The sequence below is a fragment of the Watersipora subatra genome, chromosome 9 (assembly GCF_963576615.1).
Source record: "Watersipora subatra chromosome 9, tzWatSuba1.1, whole genome shotgun sequence".
NCBI lineage: Eukaryota > Metazoa > Bryozoa > Gymnolaemata > Cheilostomatida > Watersiporidae > Watersipora > Watersipora subatra.
Window position 1 is genome coordinate 37,591,707 of NC_088716.1, and position 19,654 is coordinate 37,611,360.

The window sequence follows — 19,654 nt, forward strand, 5'->3', positions numbered from 1 at the left end:
TTAAATATTAATGTGTTTGCTGACATTAAATAAACCTTAATCTAATGAATTTTATTTTTCACTCAGTCTGGTTATATAAGGGGTTGATATATTGTCATTATATAAGGGATTGATATATTGTTGCATTAATGCACCAAAAATATTACTGTTTTTTTTAAAGATTCTTACCCAATTTTTACATTTTATTCTCTAATGCTCCATTCTGTTACATATACACAATCAATAGGTATACATACTCTGTATCACCTCATCAAGTTACATATATGCGTTTTATATATATATTCGTATAATATATACACAATTATATGTATTATAAATCTATATATACATATAAAATATTATTATACCCAATTATATTCATTATTAATCTATACATGTATATACTAACTATTGCCCCATTGTATAACATATATGCAAACTATATATATTTCTCAAAGTGTATATGCGTGTTCAGCTATAGCTATTAAAATCTTGGAATAATAAATTCGCATCGCACAAGATTTGGTGTCGGACCCTCTCGTTCACCAGTCCAAAGCCCTTCTAAGTCAGCTACACGAACTTGATGGAAGCAAATTTTCCACCACTTTAGGTTACGACGCAGGGTGATTGCTTAACGTCACGAGAAACTGGTAGCTCTTATTAGCAAGCTTACTCAAATTTTCCATTGGCATTGTGCCAGGCTAATAGCAAGTGGCATGCAACTCTCATTACCTCTCATTGTTTCTAAGCAGATTTTTAATACCCAAGCAACACCGGGTAGCACAGCTAGTATATAAACAAATTATTCACAATTATTACGTAAAACATGTTTTCGCAGCTGTTCACTTTAAATAACAAGTTCTAAACCTATTTGTTTTATCGAATCATTCATGCCCAGAATGTCTCAATATTGTGGTATGAAAGGTTTTTGCTTTTAACTAGTTTTGCTATTTGAGAGTGAATAACACTATTTGAGAGTGAATAACTCTATTTGATAGTGGATAACTCTATTGGTTGTTAGGTTTATTTAAATGAAATACTAAAAGCCTAAGTAGATGCTGTAATGATACAATAATGAATTAGAAGAAATACATTAGCTAGTAATTTGTCATCCCAAATGATCAGTTTACTAAATAACTTGACTAGCAGTAAGTAGTAAGTACATGTACTACTATGGCTAATACTGATGCTTTATAAACCAACTTATTGCACCAGCTGGCAACAATGAGACTACAGCTCCGTGGTATAAACAGCCTTTGTAGAAGGTCTATATTATATGGCATATGGTAGGCCACGCAAGGAGTATTTTGTATAAAATTCATTTTATTGAAGATACATTTTTATTGTGTGAATGTCACAAAAAGCACATTTTGCAGAGTTTCTTCCGTACATATTGTAATTGGTGTATGTATATAATGTGCTAGCATTTTGTGTGCAAAGCGAGCTTTTTTAAAAGTACATTTTGTACAATACGTAATAACGTTAATTCCGTATAAGGATGTATTCTTTAGTCATTTCTTTCGGTTAAAATTTGATTTTGTAAAAGATAAATTTTGTAGTAAGTCAATTATGTAGAAGGTCTACATTGTAAAAGGAACATTTTGTAGCAGACCACTTTGTAGAAGTTTACTAATGTACCTTTGTGGAAATTCACTGACATTTCCATTTTGTAGAAAGTTCATTTTATAGAAGGTCCGTTTTGTAGCAATATGCATTCTTAAATGGTTTATTTTGTAGAAAGTCCATTTTGAAAAAAACCCATTTTGGAGAAAGTATATTTTTTATTAAGGCACTTTTGTGTAAACTGAATTCTGTAGAAGGCTTATTTAGCAAAAGGCATATTTTGTGTTATTATGGTTTGAAGAGTATTTCAAGTCACACCGGGCCCACCCACAAACCACATTAGCCATATCGAAGTGCAACCGCTCTATAAATAAAAGTAACAAAGTGTAACAATACTTATGCCTATATCAATGGTTAGCTTTTGATTAAAGGTGAATTGCTGGGTATATATTGTACATACACTTCATGGTCGAATGGGTAGAGCTGCAAGTACCTGCTAGTCATTGTCATAAATTATATGACTACTACTAGGCAATCCAGATAAGGCGATAGTTGGTTCACCTACCTCGTGGAGAAGAAAAAGAGCTAAGCTTTAAATCATGATAGCATAAACAGACTGTTTCAGTCAATCAATAGAAAGGTTTGCTTTTATTTAGATTTATCAGAGTTGATCTATGCATGCTGATAAATTACCATGGGTGGTATTCAAAATAAAAAGTTTATTATTAACATCTTAAACACAAAATGTAAATGCACATCTAACAGACTTCTGTGTCTATGTCACTATGTTTATTTGTCTGTTTTGGTCTATTGTTCATGTGAAGTTTTTATGAGATTTTGTCAGGCTTTTTCTCTATGTACACCTTGCTGATTGCATTCAGTGCAAATATTTCTGCTATGCGATGCTTTTTTGTGTACAGAGAGTCACACTTGTTACTGCAACGGTGTGAATAATAACAATTGGACTCACTATAACCTGTTTCAACATCCATACTGATTCATTTGATCGGCGAATTAACAGTAGTAGTTTTTGCATTTTGCGGGATTTGGAACAAAACTATGCTTAGGATATACGGTCATTTAATAAACAGATGACTTCTTCATGATTTCAGCCTATCAGTATAAATTAGAGCTTCTCTAGGAGTGTGAGCTGTTGTGCGCTGGGGCCAGGAATCAATTTTCATCTCTTCTATATGTCAAAAATAAATATACTAACACCATTAATCCTGAAAATGATCAGCTCATTTCAATCAGCTAATGTTCATCATGACTCCTTATAAACGATTGAAATGATCAGATCATACAAGTATCTGATTAAATGGCAGCCATAAGAAGCCATATGATGAGGTAAAGGCGGAGAAGAGGTAGGGAAGCAGTCAAAGATCATAACATCAGTAGCTTTTTGCATGTTGCTGTTGTGTGACAACATTAGACTCTTCTTGGAATGACCTTCCAATAACATTTTTTTCATAAAGCACAAACAAGTCTGTCTGCTTTCTATTATGATTTGAGCCTTTTTGTTTTATTCCAAGCAAGGGGGTGAGATTATCCTTGTCAGTCGTAGGGGGTTCAGCAATGAAAACAGGCAAAAATATGCTGATATAAGCACTGTTACCTGATTTTCACAGAGCTGACACATTTTACTTGTTGGTAGCAAAAACATCCAACAAGCTGTTTGCTACTGTTATATCTATAAGTACTAATCACAGTGCCTGGCAGCAACTGAAATAAATTAGCAAACACTTGATTTTCTAATAAAAACTGCTGCTTTGTATTAAAGCTGTTAGCGAGGTAGCCGTGGGTCAATCAAGGCAGTGCTTTCAACTCCCTCTTTGATATCCAAATAGCTGGTTAAATTTGGATAAAGGAGGCACTCTTTTAGCAACCTTTGCTACTTTTGCTGGAAAGTTGGTCTTTTTATGAAATTTTTAGAAAAATTGTTTCAAATCAGAAAAGCATCAGACAGGGCAGCGGCCATGAGTTCTCTATGAGGTCTTGATTACAAAACAATCTTCAAACATTATGAGAAGTGGCAGCATTCCTAGAGTTGTGGGCTGTAATGTTGGTAGACATGGTAAAAGGAATCAATGCATTTACCAAATGAGATGCAAATCTCTTAGAACTACTGTAACATTCCTATAAAACTCAATAAATCAATGGGCACACTAGACATCTAAATGTCGTTGCACTAGGGGAGCTGGTCAAATAAATACAAACTGTGTAATTTTTGGAAGTGTTGTAGCTCTTCTATAAAACCCAATTAGCACACTAAACATTTAAATGTTGTTGCTCTCTTACAGTTTGTGTGCTCAAAACGAGAACAAGTGTGAATGCCTTTTATTGGTCTGTGTCGAGAAACATTCATATTACAGTATTTACTGTAGCAGGAATCTTCGTCAAGAAATATGGAGGATACCAAGTCAGACACGTCTGGATATTCAAGGTGGAATTCCTCAACCGAGAATATTCAATTGGATATCAGGAGAAACAAGCAGAGCTTTTACAAAACTTGGAGCTGGAAGGTTTACCTTAACTAATTTACAATTTACAATTACTCCTCGGCGGTAGCTTCGAATTATGCCATAGTTAGTACAAAGTTCTTTGTGGTGGCATTTGAGAGGGAACAGCAGGTTTAAGTGTTACAAACTGTACAAAGTTGTTTTACTAACATAAGCTTTTGGTTACTATTAAACTTGGCGCGGTTTCTTTTATGGAAATGGCTAGAACTGCTGTAATAAAAGATAGCTGCCTTAAAATAGTCATAAATGAATTAAAAAAGAATAAAAGTGAATTCAAAATATTTTTAGCTAAAGGAGAGGTGCAAATTATTTCAATTATATGGCTCTTCTTTTTGCTCATATTGCACTTTTTGGTTGGGGATTTTTTAACGCAAAAGTAAAGCTTGTACATTGTACCAACTACTAGCCATAACCATCTATTACAAAGTATTTGAAAATTCCATGAAGTATATAGTTCATACGGATAACATCTCTCCCAATTATGACTTGAACTCAAATACTCGGAGATAACAGGAGTCATTTCAGAGTGAATAACTACACTCTGAACGACTCAACTATAATATGTTGATATGGAAATTCAACACCTGTTCACCGAGTGCTTGAACCAAACAAATATTGAAACGCTAAGTTTGGATCTTTGCCCAATATTTCTCATCTATACAAATGTAGGTCACATTTTAGTGGAACAATTTATAATCTATTAATTGAGAGTTTAAACAGAGCGATGGTTAAAATATTGTGTTGAACAAATATTTGTAAAAACATGACCGCATAGACACAAAAAATGAGTTGTTTGCCTTTTTTAATCAAAATGAACTAGAAGAGAAGACAACTCCTAATTTAATGTTTTGCATTCAGTACAGTTGTTCATAATAATATTATGAAGCTCGAGGGATAAGTCCTTACTATATGTATTATGTATAGTGAGGACTTATTCCTTGAGCTGCTTTCAAAGGCTGCTTAAAATAGGTCATGAATTTTTCTATGGGCATCCATTACACTTACCGGCAACTAGTGTCTAGTTTATTTAGAAACACAAGACTGATATCTTATTATAGGTCATTGTGACATCTACTGAATTTTGACACTGCTATGAATATGAAAGGAAGAGTGAATGTACTCTCTTATTACCTAAGTGATAGCTCATATAGTGATTGCCTTGGCTACAGCTGTTTACTATTTACTAGTTGGCCGAAGTGTTATAAAAAATAAAAATTATTGTCTTGAGCCCACAATTCTTGATCAAGTATTTGAAGTTCAAATGGTCTTAGCAACATAAATCTCTATATAAAAGCCTTTACATACAGATGGAAAAAAAGGTCAATAAAATTGAGTCAATTACTAACTACTAGTAGCTAGTGCTCTGGCAGTCTACCATGCGAGATCGTCAGGTATAATAATAACTATCTGTACAATTATTGCTAAGTGTGGCAAGGCAATCGATTGGTGAGTTTGAGTGTAAAAACGGTCTACTAAGGTATACCGTAAATGTTGCGAGTTCGAATCCTGCATTGTGCAATCTTTTTTTCAAATTTCAGCAGTGGCTTTCCACATATAGACGCACAGAAATAGTTGTTATTTTAATAAAGATTTTGTGTTACAAGAGTGCTTTTGTGTTATTGCTTTTTGGGTAGTCTGTGATACTTAGATGAGAGCTAATTGCTATCAAGAGGCCATACCTCCAAATGTTGTTTTTACATTTACAGAGATGGTTCATTATCACGATATTCAGTGCTTTGACTGCTATGATTCTTGGATTTATATTTGGATATTTGACGAAACGTGCGATCCATTTAAAAGCCAGCACTGATGGCGATGCTACACCTGCACCAACACCTGCCTATAACCAGGTATTACCTATCAACTGAAATTTGGTTTATATTTTATAATATGAAATGTACATGTTGTTTACTCCTATGACAACTGATATACTGTTAATCCTTACCTATGACAACTGATATAATGTTAATCCTTACCTATGACAACTGATATACTGTTAATCCTTACCTATGGCAACTGATATAATGTTAATCCGTACCTAAAACAACTGATATACTGTTAATCCTTACATGGGGCAACTGATATAATGTTAATCCTTACCTATTCCAACTGATATACTGTTAATCCTTACCTATGACAACCGATACAATGTTAATCCTTACCTATGGCAACTGATATAATGTTAATCCTTACCTATGACAACCGATATACTGTTAATCCTTACCTATGGCAACTGATATAATGTTAATCCTTACCTATGACAACCGATATACTGTTAATCCTTACCTATGGCAACTGATATAATGGTAATCCTTACCTATGACAACTGATATACTGTTAATCCTTACCTATGGCAGCTGATATACTGTTAATCCTTACCTGTGGCAACTGGTGTAATATTAATCTTTACCTATTCCAACAGATATATTGTTAATCGTTACCTATGACAACTGATACACTGTTAATCCTTACCTATGACAACTGATATACTGTTAATCCTTACCTATGACAACTGATATACTGTTAATCCTTACCTATGGCAGCTGATATACTGTTAATCCTTACCTGTGGCAACTGGTGTAATATTAATCTTTACCTATTCCAACAGATATATTGTTAATCGTTATCTATGACAACTGATACACTGTTAATCCCTACTTATTACAACAGATATGCTGTTAATCCTTACCTATGACAACTGGTATACTGTTAATCCTTACTTATGACAACTGATACACTATTAATCCCTACCTATTACAATAGATATACTGTTAATCCTTACTTGCCAACACTGAGCTGGGAATTGTGAATTTAAAAACTTCATGTAGTTACATGTAATGATGCACTACATCTCTAAACAATGTAGTGCTTGGATATGGTACCACTAAAGGTACAATGGGCATGCCTCCAGTCATCTAGATTTTCTTACTGCTGGGCTCCAACACGCCCAGCCAAGATCGAATGACCATTGTTTGTAACATTGCTAGTATAACAGAAACATGCACAGCCACTGATTGCAGTAAGCTAAGCAGACATAATACTCTATATACGAGGAGTTGCTCCCACCCTATTAGCGAATGCAAGAGTTGAAATTGTATGAGATGCTCTTTGGTATCTCTAGTCTTCCACTGTTTTAAGCTAAAATTTAAATGGTACAAAACAAGGTGGTGCATTTGTAAACTACACACAAGTTGTAATGCAGTTTTATGTAAAATAAATAATTTATCCAATAGTGACTTTGGACAAAAATGGCTTGGAAGTAAAACTGTCTGGAAGTTTATTAAAAAAATCGGCAACAACATCAAAAGGATAAATGTTCTTTTGTATTTTATTTGTGAGAACATCAACAAAGTGGTTCTATGTAGGATTACTTCAAATAGTTTAACTTTTGAGCTAGAAAATTTGACAGTGTATTTACTATAATGACTTTACATGTCATGCTCGCCTGTCTTGACAAACTGTTGTTTTGCGAAGTTGTCCCTCTGTCGAGCGGGCGAGCAAAACAACAGTGGTTTTGCTCGCCCACTTGACGGAGGGACAACTCCACAAAAACAACAGTTTGTCAAGGAGGGCTAATGTCATGCCTATTACTTATGCTTCCTGCACAAACATCTAGAGCTACATATTTAGTGCTTTCAACTCATAATTTAGTCAAATCCTCGCAATTTTTCTGTAGTACTGTCACTATTAACTACCTTATAGTACCGTCACTCCTAACCACCCTATAGTGCTGTCACTATTAATCAACCTTATTAGTATATCTCTTGCTAACAACCCTTACGTATGGGCCCTACTATTTCCCCTGTTATGATATTTCCAACTAACTGCTTTATTAGTACTGTCACTATTAGCTACTTATAGTTTACCACTTTTAATTGATCTTATCTAAGCAAGATTAATCTGAAGGGATGTATTTCGAAACATGTCTAGTCTGGCAGACCGGGAAGCTATTTTACTTGTTCAATGTGTGAAGGACAGAGGTGGATCTTTAATGTGCCCACATTATCAGTGTGGTACACGGGGCCTCCCAAGTTACGGTCTAGATCCAGAAGGCCCAGCAATTTAGGGTTGAACGCTTGCTGAGAGCATATTATCAGATCGGCGTTAAGCAGGGCTCGAACCACCAAACCCAATGATTGACAGTTGAAGATGCTATTAAGATGCTGATATCCTATTCACCCTGACACCATGACACCCTGACACCATTGCCATCCTCACGATTGCCATCCTGACACCCTGACACCCTGATACCCTGACACCCTGACACCCTGACACCCTGATACTCTGACACTCTGACACCCTGACACCCTGACACCCTGACACCCTGACCCCCTGACACTCTGACACTGTGACAGCCTGACACCCTGTGAAACTCAAACATAATAAAGCTCAAACCCTACTTCTGATCAGACATTGGTTAGAGCTCCCTCGGTAACAACTTTGACAAGAACATTGCAAGACCTACCAACTAAAACATGCTAACTGAATAATATTCTAATCACATGGTTGCCAGTGCATCAGCAATGATGTTCATAATAATGTGCTGCATACTGAATACTGTAATCAGCTCTGGCAATATAATACAATCATAACAAGGTCTCCTTATTAAGTCAACTTGTTTCTCATATCCTATAACAGATACACAGATCTCTCATTTCACATGCATCAGAATCTATGCTTTGACTAATACACATATAGCGTGACACCAGTTAAATTTGCAGAATATTCTAGAACAGTCTATGCAAGCGCTGAGAATTGCAGCACTATTGAAGATAAAGCTGCTACAGAAAGGCAGTGGACAGTTTAACAGTTATAATATGGTTTAAACATTGAAATGTCTACTAGCCTTCAGACAAAATTAAAGGACAGAAACATAAAACATAATTTAAAATGCACCTTTACACGGAACAAAAAATTATTATGCGATTATCTGCATAATAATTCAGGTAACTTGAATTATCTTAATTCAAATATTTGAATAACTGAATCAAAAAACTGTTATATGAATAACAGTTATCTATTATTCAGATAATGAGGTATCTGATGTTATTCAGATATTCAGGTAATGCAGTTTTCTGCAGAAAGGAGATTTAAACAAATCGAATATATTTCTTGTAGCCTCGGTCATTAAGTTTGGGCGAGTGGATGACTCTATTGTTATCATATTTTTGTCTCACTATCAAGCCACTTTCTTATTTTAGAAAAGAGTTCTGACTTAGAAGTCAATTTTTTTTAAAATATTGGCTTGACGAAGTGAACCTCTTTTCTTACATATTTTTCAGATATGTACCTCATCTGTAAATGCAGCCATTAAAGATACTGTATTTATTATGCTCGCTGCCACTAGCATAAACACTCTGAGCGTTTATGCTAGTGGCAGCGAGTATAACATAGCTAAAGCATGTTGACAAAGATACCTAAACAGCAAGACTAAAAAGATCTTAGGTTGTGCCATAATGGTATAGCTGACTGGATACATGAATATAACTAATAACTATACTTCTCTCACACGAACGCTTGATATTACATGTAGTAAAATTATGATACGTAACTTGTTCTTTAGATACAATGAAACACCGAGTCACATTTGTCACATAATTGCGTGTTTCAGAAATACAACAATGAGGCCTATGAGAAGTTGTCTGCCCTTATAGACACACCCTCTATGGTCACATATATCAAGTGAGTAAAGAACATTGGTATTTTATTTTATATTCAAAAGTACCTAGCTCGTTCTTAACATCAACAAACCTATTTAGAGTTGTCATACTCTATAATTTAAAATGAAAGTGTTCCTGAAGACCTGGTAGCACAACTTCTAACCAACAGTCTAATCAGACGGCTATAAATATTCTTTGATATATCTTCTAGGATTTGTTTAGCTGTATTATCTTAACTTTGTTTAGTCATGGTTAGTTAAGACTGCAGGATAAGGTCTGTATTAAAACTATTTGATAAAAAACTAAAAACATCGGCTGTCTTTTTAAAAATAGGTTCAAGTTAGCTAGTCCGGATCCCTGCCAGAAGAGTACACTAGAGCATGCTTTGGTACTTTAATAATTATGGTTCACTCTGGTTCTTAACAGTGATTATGTGGTGTACTCTGGTTCTTGATAGTGATTATGTGATTTACACTGATTCTTGACAGTGATTGTGGGGTTAACTCTGGTTCTTGACAGTGATTATGTGATTTACTCTGTTTCTTGACAGTGATTATGTGATTTACTCTGTTTCTTGACAGTGATTATGTGATTTACACTGATTCTTGACAGTGATTGTGTGGTTAACTCTGGTTCTTGACAGTGATTATGTGATTTACTCTGATTCTTGACAGTGATTATGTGATTTACACTGATTCTTGACAGTGATTGTGTGGTTAACTCTGGTTCTTGACAGTGATTATGTGGTTCACTCTGGTTCTTGACAGTGATTATGTGATTTACTCTGATTCTTGACAGTGATTATGTGGTGTACTCTGGTTCTTGACAGTGATTATGTGGTTTGCTCTGATTCTTGACAGTGATTATGTGATTTACACTGATTCTTGACAGTGATTGTGTGGTTAACTCTGGTTCTTGACAGTGATTATGCGGTTCACTCTGTTTCTTGACAGCGAATATGTGGTTTACTCTGTTTCTTGACAGTGATTATGTGGTTTACTATGGTTCTTGACAGCAATTATTGTGGTTTACTCTGGTTCTTGACTGTGGTTATTTGCGTCACTTTTGTTATTGCAGCGATTATGCAACGAGTGGAGTGACATACCATGCCGGTTCTACCAATGTTAACAATTCACTTCATGAGATTGATAAGCACTGCAAGAAATCCGGGCTCACACTTACCGGCATTAACTTTTCTAAGGTACATTCATCAGTGCTGGGCACGCAGCACCAATTAATAGAAGATTACAGAGTGGGTAAAGCTAGTTTATTTAAAAAAAGGTTCTTAAAAAGATGATAGCTAGCTTTACATGGTGGAGTGTGATGCAATGTTGTTTTGTTTGACTTGTTTAGAGTTAGTCACTAAAGTTATTTTATTGCCTTTCTTAATACTAACATGTAAGAAGAAAAATTATGCAATAAAAAATTGAAAAAGATCTAGAAGCATATAGAATGCTGTCAATTCAGTCTACAGTATACTAATGTGAGAGCACATTTCATGAAGTAAATATTGATATTGATTTTTAGTAACAGAACAAACACAATCAAGAATATTTATCATTACTATCAGGTATTATTATAACTGTAGTACTATAGTACGAAAACAAATTATAATGCACACAGCACTGTAAAACAAGCTACGGTATGTATGCAATAAAACTGGAGCATTATACATCTGAGAATTCTAGCTAAATGTAATGGGACTCCTTTTCAACTTACATGTAATTGTTAATTTAATAATTTATCTTTTATGTTTTTGTATAAATAATAACACAAGCTATAACAAATGTAGTTTATTCACTCTCATAGTATGTAATGAACTGTTGCCTTTAAAACCTACACAGTTTACATAACCACTAGCTATAGATATTTAATAAATAGCTAAACAAAGCGTAAAATTTATTTATTAGATATATAGCACAAAGTTAGCTTGATCTAAGCTTTTTTATTATTGCAATACTTATCAAGATCGGACACTCTTCTTTCAGTAATCAGCAAACTTATGGGATTCTTACCCGAACCTGATGTCCAGAAATCCAGGTAGCTTCTTAGTATAATTACTGATAGCCTGGCAATCCAGAGCGCCATGAGAGATCATCATTTATAATAAGTACCTGCCCAATTATTTTAAAGTGTTGCAATGTGGTTGTTTGGTGTAGTTGTTGGAGTGTGGGTCTACCATGCCAAAAGTTGTGAGTTCAAATCTTAAAAATGCAGTTTCTTTTTCAACATCCAACCGTGGCTTTGAACAGACGGATGGACATGACTTTTCTTATATAAAAGACTAGATGAATGCCCGGCGTTGCTTGGGTAATAAAAACGTCTTTGCACAGAAAATTTATTTTTATTTAATACACCAGTATGACAACAGTTACTGTTCTCAATTTCACATTTCTTACCATGAGAAAAGTGTTTGGTGTCGTTGAAATAAATTTGGAAAAAGTAAAACAACTGTAAAGGTGTTTAAATTTAAATGTGTTATTGTAGTTAGCTATAGCAACTTTAGTGTATTTAGAGGTTAGGATCTGTAAGAAAATGTAACATTACATTGTACTACGCACCATGGGATGTTCTTACCTTCGATACCTAACATAAACATTGAATTTAACTTGAATGAATTTAGTTACTAAACACATACTTCTTAAAGCTAAGTTATAGTATGTATTTAACTAAACTAAGCTTCAAACTATGTCATAGGCTAAAATTTTATTACTAATCTGTTTTCAATTTCAATTCTACTATAATTTATAACGATTAATGCTGAAGTGAGATATAGAGCAAGCGAGCATCTAATCTCTTTCACGCGTTGTGGGAGCAATTTTGGCGAATAGCATATCGGCATTTTTGGTATTTTTTCAGAATCAGTACACCGACTGCCAAATTTTAATTTCAAGAAATTTTTTTGTTGATATCGTATGGCGGAAAACAAATTCACCCTGGTATGGTAAGAACCAAAAAGCATCGTGTTTCATAGAGTAAAGCAAAGAACTCCTGTAACAGGGGCATCGTAACTCATGAGAGCACTGTTTTAACTAATAATTTGGCATGTGCAATCGAGTAAAGGGTACTCAGTCTATGGTAAGAGCGATGGGAATAGTAAGAACGGCTTAGCCTTGTGGTTAGGTGATGTATTTGCAAACTTGTGGCTGCAATCTTCATGAGTTCAAATCCAGTTTGAAGCACAGTGTACATTTTTAGATTTGAATCGCTGTAGCTGGACAGAACCCATTTAAGATGAGCTGTAGCTGTAGCTGTAGCTGGACAGACCCCCATTTAAGATGAGCTGTAGCTGTAGCTGTAGCTGTAGCTGGACAGACCCCTATTTAAGATGAGCTGTAGCTGTAGCTGTAACTGGACAGAACCCATTTAAGATGAGCTGTAGCTGTAGCTGTAGCTGGACAGACCCCCATTTAAGATGAGCTGTAGCTGTAGCTGGACAGACCCCTATTTAAGATGAGTGGTAGCTGTAGCTGTAGCTGGACAGAACCCATTTAAGATGAGCTGTAGCTGTAGCTGTAGCTGGACAGACCCCTATTTAAGATGAGCTGTAGCTGTAGCTGTAGCTGGACAGAACCCATTTAAGATGAGCTGTAGCTGTAGCTGTAGCTGGACAGACCCCCATTTAAGATGAGCTGTAGCTGTAGCTGTAGCTGGACAGAACCCATTTAAGATGAGCTGTAGCTGTAGCTGTAGCTGGACAGACCCCTATTTAAGATGAGCTGTAGCTGTAGCTGTAGCTGGACAGACCCCCATTTAAGATGAGCTGTAGCTGTAGCTGGACAGAACCCCATTTAAGATGAGCTGTAGCTGTAGCTGGACAGACCCCCATTTAAGATGAGCTGTAGCTGTAGCTGGACAGAACCCATTTAAGATGAGCTGTAGCTGTAGCTGGACAGAACCCCATTTAAGATGAGCTGTAGCTGTAGCTGGACAGACCCCCATTTAAGATGAGCTGTAGCTGTAGCTGGACAGACCCCCATTTAAGATGAGCTGTAGCTGTAGCTGGACAGAACCCATTTAAGATGAGCTGTAGCTGTAGCTGGACAGAACCCATTTAAGATGAGCTGTAGCTGTAGCTGGACAGACCCCCATTTAAGACAAACTTTGAGATTTATAAATGTAGAGTGAAACTTTTGTGTAAATAATTTTCCTGGTGAAGTTAATGATGAAATAACTCGCTGTCTGTGACATTTAAATGTTGCTTCAAGTAATCTTAAGTTAGTGTAGCCAGTGCTGCCAGTGCTGCCCATAGATCCCATATCCTTTTCCATTAATAGCTCTGGTGTTCTAAACTGTTGTTAATATTTGCTTTACAACTAATTACTCTTGCTGCCAGATAAGCTGTATTAATGAAAGTCAATTACTTAGAACATACAGTGACATTCATAACAGGTTCTCCTGTCTCGCCCAAACTCCATGACATATAAAGTAGAGGGAGCTAATACCTTCAGTGACTCCACAGCTGATGCCACTCCAGATACACTTAAACCATTTGTTGCCTACACTCACTCGGGTGATGCTGCGGTAAGTCAGCAAGTAACTTAGTCTTGTGAACCCTTTTGCTACCTGTGTTACTCGTTACCTGCATTACTCGTTACCTGCATTACTCGTTACCTGCATCACTCGTTGCCTGCATTACTCGTTACCTGCATCACTCGTTGCCTGCATCACTCATTGCCTGCATCACTCGTTACCTACATCACTCGTTATCTGCATCACTCTTTACCTGTATCACTCGTTGATCTGTATCACTCGTTACATGCACCCCTTGTTACCTACATCACTTGTTACCTGCATCACTTGTTACCTACATCACTTGTTACCTGCATCACTTGTTACCTACATCACTTGTTACCTGCATCACTTGTTACCTGCATCACTTGTTACCTGCATCACTCATTACCTGCATCACTCGTTACCTGCATCATTTGTTACCTGCATAACTCGTTACCAACATTGCTTGTTGCATGTATTACTTGTTATCGGCACTACATTTTACGTAATAACTATACATTATTTATTTATACACTATATATTTATATATAACTTATATAAACATAAAGGTTTATATATCTATGTCTATTGCCAAGTAGACTTTAGCTGTGGATTCTATATTGATCATAACTCTACTAGAGTAACAGCTCTGTTTGCTTGTATTTCTACAGGGCCCACCTGTCTATGTAGATTATGGCTACAACTCCAATTTTAGTAGTACTGTGGATTATAATGGAGCAATTTGCTACATGAGATATGGCAGACTTAATCCATACAACATGGTAAGGCATCAGTGTCTGTAACCTCAATTTCATATATTGACCTTCCTCTCGACAGTGGAATGGTTGATTCTATGGGCCGCCTATACATACTCTAAATGCTAGCCAGCTAAAATGAAACCTTTTTCGAAATAGAGCATACAACTACTTTACTGTTGTTCAGGGTGTTTCCTTTAAGCATGCTGCATTTTATAATGATATCGACTGAAAATGACCTAACGAAAAATGAAATCTCAAACTGCTTTTAGTGCCTGTTCCTCTTGCTCTCCTTTCTGGAGTGAGTCGGTGTCGAATAAAATCAGTCAATAGCAGCATCTTGAAAATTTTTCTGTTTTTTTTTGTTTTAACGCGCTACTGTAGGCTAATATAAGTTTGATGTTATTAAAAGGTCAAGGTCAACTATAATTGAAATTAAACTAATTCTAATGAGCCAACCAAATGTGACTAATACAGAAAAAATAATCAATGTTATTTACTATCAACTTCCTGATTTGAACACAAAGTTTTCTGAACAAATCTTGGGCACAGTGTTGCGATATATTAAAATACCAACTATTGCTTGATGATAGAGTTTCAAAATAAGGATAATATTTCAAATGGCAAAAAGAAATATCTTTTGTTATAAAAGTGTTGTACGTTATTCTTCCCAATCTAAGTGTGTTTTATTAGAATCTTTAATTAGATTAAAAAAGGTAGCAAATTATAATCAATAAAACAAAGCATATATATAATACATTATTTGTTTTTAAAATTTCAGAGTAATGCATAACATTTTCTAAACACGAAGACTGTTATTGCTATGGCATTCATTGATGATTCAGTGGAAAACAAAAGATATATAAGTCATTGTTTTAAACAGAACTCATGCTCTGTTTAATCTATTTTATTTAAGTTTTTTAAAGTCAACTTATCACTAATATTCTAATCACTATCTTAAAAAAAATGTTTTCTAAGTGCTGTCTTTTCGAGTTGAATAGACTAACATAGAGAGGAGAGGTAAAACAATTAAAGACTATATAGTGACATCATAGTAAGGCATTTGTTAGCTTCAAATATAAAGATGTTACAAGATCTTTTGTTTTTCTCACAAACTCAAATAAACTTAACTTGAAATAGATAATTTTATGAGATTATGTTTTATTACCAAAGAAATAATAAAACTCTTGAGTAAAGGTCTCTATAAAGTAAACTCTATAAAGTAAAAAGTAATAAAACTATATAAAGTAAACTCTTGAGATATCCAAATATCAGCGAAACATGAAATCTCACTAGTGACATTTTTACGCTATGAAATTATGGATATGGTTTTTCAATAAAATTAGCAAATGACAAGCTATGATGGTTATCCAGATTATGAATGCCGTCTCACATAACTGTACTGGAGTTGTCCTCTACCCAGACCCGGAAGATTTCCCAGACCTAAAAGAGACTGATGCTATAATTTCAAATGGGAAAAGCATTGCGGGTGACCCTCAAACCCCCGGATTTCCCAGTGTAACTGGTAAATAACTCTCGTATATCTAGAATGTTGTATAAATAAAACTAACTAATTCCCAATTAAATATTTTCGAAAACCTTTTAAAATTAGCAAATCAAATTTAAAGATAACTCATAGCAAACCTTTCAAAGACTGAATAAAACCTGCTGTTTGTTGTCATGTAAGCATTGGCAGTGCGGTGGAACTGACTTTTTGACTGCCAACTGTCCTTGTGTAGTGTCTTTATTAGGATGAGTTTTTAACCTATACAATAAATGCGAAACGTAAAACACACATAACAAAGCACATTGTTTTTATAGACTGTCCTCAGAGGTTTATAACGTTTTATTGATATTAGTATTCATCAAAAAAATGTTGTTTTTCATTACATACCAAAAAAGAAATGAAACAAAAGAAATTAGGAATTATTGAGTGAGTTGAACAAAAGTGTTTAAAAGTTAGTAATCTAATAGTATTGTGGAGGAGTCAGGATAGTGAATTGTTGGTTGTAGTAACAGAAAGTTCATAAACTGAAACATATGATGGTGGATGTAGTATGTTGGTGATCTGCCTTTTGTTATCTCAATGTACCTCAGCTTTCACTTCATACTCTGTTGTTGAAGCTCATTATGCCATGGGGTGGGTGTATAATTAGGAATTAAAATCTCTGTGTCTCAGTTACAAACATTACAAACAATGATATAAAATAGGTATATATATATCATTCACATCTCTAAGCAGAGATGTGCTGGTGTACATATCACAGCTTGTGCACTTTGTTATGCAGTAAAACTCACTTGTTTTATCCCATGACAATGATAGTCTCTCCCAGCTTTCATCTCGCTGTATCAAGTACAGAACTCTGATTCCTTCCAGTAGTATTTACATATACCGAATATACTCATGTATACGTCAATCTATATAATATATTGTTTGTATACAATTTGTTATACACTCACAATTCTATACAAGTTGATTTCACAATTGCCTGCTGAGTATTCCCAACCTGTTAGTTATGTTATGTTTGTCTTTGTCACAGTAAATACTTATAAGTTGAGACGAGATCAAATAACCGGTCGTTACATTCCACCCAACATTCCCATTATATCAGCCTCACAGGCTATGGTAAAGCCAGCCCTCAGCTCTCTCGTAACCCAAAACTCAACTCAAATTATCAAAACTGGACCACTACTCAACGTAAGTGACCTTATATAATTTATCACTAGTTAATTTACTACCAGTAACTAACACTTTGAAACGAATTGTTAATATAATTTTATCAAGAAAGTGTCAAAGTAAGGAGAAATTTTTAAATTGGCCGCAAAAACAAGATTACAGGTTAGTCAATCATTTGGTTTATACTGGTTTTCAGCTCATTTCAACATGCATGATATGAACAAGTTGTACACAATATCTAACAATTAATTTGAAATTTATAGTAATTATAGTCACCTACAGTAACTTAAGTGTATTTAGTGGTTACGATCTGATTATGATTATTTGATTATCTGATTATGATAATCTACATCATATTCAAACACATCTTATTGCAATGAATGTTTCCAAATCTTGTGTTCTCCTTTTTACGTGACGTTTACAAGTTTTCAACTGATTTCAACTCACGTGATATGAACAAATTGTATACAACTACTACTAATCATTTTGAAAATATCATAGCTAGCTACTTTAACAATCTTCCACCTAATATATGTTTGCCTGGCAGAGAAAGGTATTTTTAAAAGGATATGTTGAACTGTTTATTTGACTTTATTGACTTGCTTTTTTGAGGAAAATTTTGTTTGAAATGAATTTATTACCAATAAAATAATACATAGACATATATGCACAGAAACTTATTTATATAAATTATATATTGTAATTTATAGGGCTATCTAAACAGAGATCCCGCTTCTGACACCAATGTGACAATCTCAGTAAATAATGAATTTCCATCTGAAAAAATCACCAGCAACATGTGTGCCTCTAGAGGAGGCCTTGATTCGGATAAATATATCATAGTTGGCACTCATCATGATGAGGCAGGAAGTGGGAATGTTGACCCGGCATCTGGACAAGCTGTCATGAGAGAACTAATTCGTTTAATAGGACAGAATGAAGGTAAGATCTATTCTTGTATGCATGAAAAATGACATCAATAGGAACAACTGTTCATTGCACTCACTCCTACAAACTTCTGACTACAAAATATATTCTATACAGTATCTGTAGTTCGTATTTACGAGTTTACGTGTGTATAACTTTGTATTGGCAATATTAATCATCAACAAAATATTGTTTTTCATTAAATACCAAAACAAAAATGAAAAGACAGAAACCAGGAATTATTAAGTGAGTTGAACAAAAGTGTTTTAAAAGTTGGTAATCTAATAGTATTGTGTAGGAGTCAGGATAGTGAATTGTAGGTTGTAGTAACAGAAAGTTCATAAACTGAAACATATGACAGTAGATGTATAACAGAGATGATTCACGTAACTCTATTTAAAATTACACCAATGACAACTGGCAAGGTGTACTAACACATTTTTTGAGTCAGTGGTGTGAGTGTTTATCTTTGTTTCATATTGGGATATGTAAAATACTCGACAATGCTCATAAGGCAAGGTTTGACCTGTCTTTACTATATAACTGAAGACATGCGAATGAAATTTGCCAATTTCCTGTAAGAACAACCATGGCATAGATGCATGAAGGGAAGTCATTTTTTGGCAAAATTGGGCGGCATTGTAAACAATGCTATACATATTTTAGTAAACTATTGCATTTGACTTGCGGCTCAAAGTAGTGATCTGTTCATGTCACTTTGCTAGCAAAAACTCATGAAGTTGAAGTGACGGAAGGGCTGACAAAGTGGTGGACCAGGACGAGCGTGTTGTGGAGTAAACTATGTGCATGTTATATGTTATATGTTATATACATGTATATAATATATTCTATATAATATGTTATTTATGACACGGTATATAAATCATATATGATATATATAATATGTTATATATGATTCATATAGCATATAACTTGGTTTATATACTATGTGTTATATATAATATTTTACATATAATATGTTATATATAATATATGCTACAAAAATGTTCTATACAATACATTATATATTATATATGATAAGCATATTTTTTTAGATTTATGAAAAAAAATCATAAACAT

General features: G+C 34.6%; 1 protein-coding gene across 3 annotated transcripts in view; it reads left to right on the plus strand.

Moving 5' to 3' along the window:
• Window positions 1-2,065: 2,065 nt before the first annotated feature.
• Window positions 2,066-19,654, plus strand: part of LOC137404006 (glutamate carboxypeptidase 2-like) — a 31,039-nt gene continuing 13,450 nt past the window's right edge. Inside the window, exons 1-10 of one of the 3 annotated variants that reach the window (XM_068090162.1) lie at window positions 2,066-2,182; window positions 3,930-4,064; window positions 5,768-5,911; window positions 9,673-9,743; window positions 10,799-10,922; window positions 14,114-14,245; window positions 14,887-14,997; window positions 16,345-16,495; window positions 17,511-17,668; window positions 18,358-18,589. In XM_068090162.1, coding sequence (XP_067946263.1) covers window positions 3,948-4,064; window positions 5,768-5,911; window positions 9,673-9,743; window positions 10,799-10,922; window positions 14,114-14,245; window positions 14,887-14,997; window positions 16,345-16,495; window positions 17,511-17,668; window positions 18,358-18,589 — 1,240 coding nt within the window. In that variant the 5' untranslated portion in view covers window positions 2,066-2,182; window positions 3,930-3,947. Of the gene's footprint in view, window positions 2,183-3,914; window positions 4,065-5,767; window positions 5,912-9,672; window positions 9,744-10,798; window positions 10,923-14,113; window positions 14,246-14,886; window positions 14,998-16,344; window positions 16,496-17,510; window positions 17,669-18,357; window positions 18,590-19,654 lie in introns of all 3 variants that reach the window. The other 2 variants (XM_068090163.1, XM_068090164.1) reach the window with 2 other exon arrangements.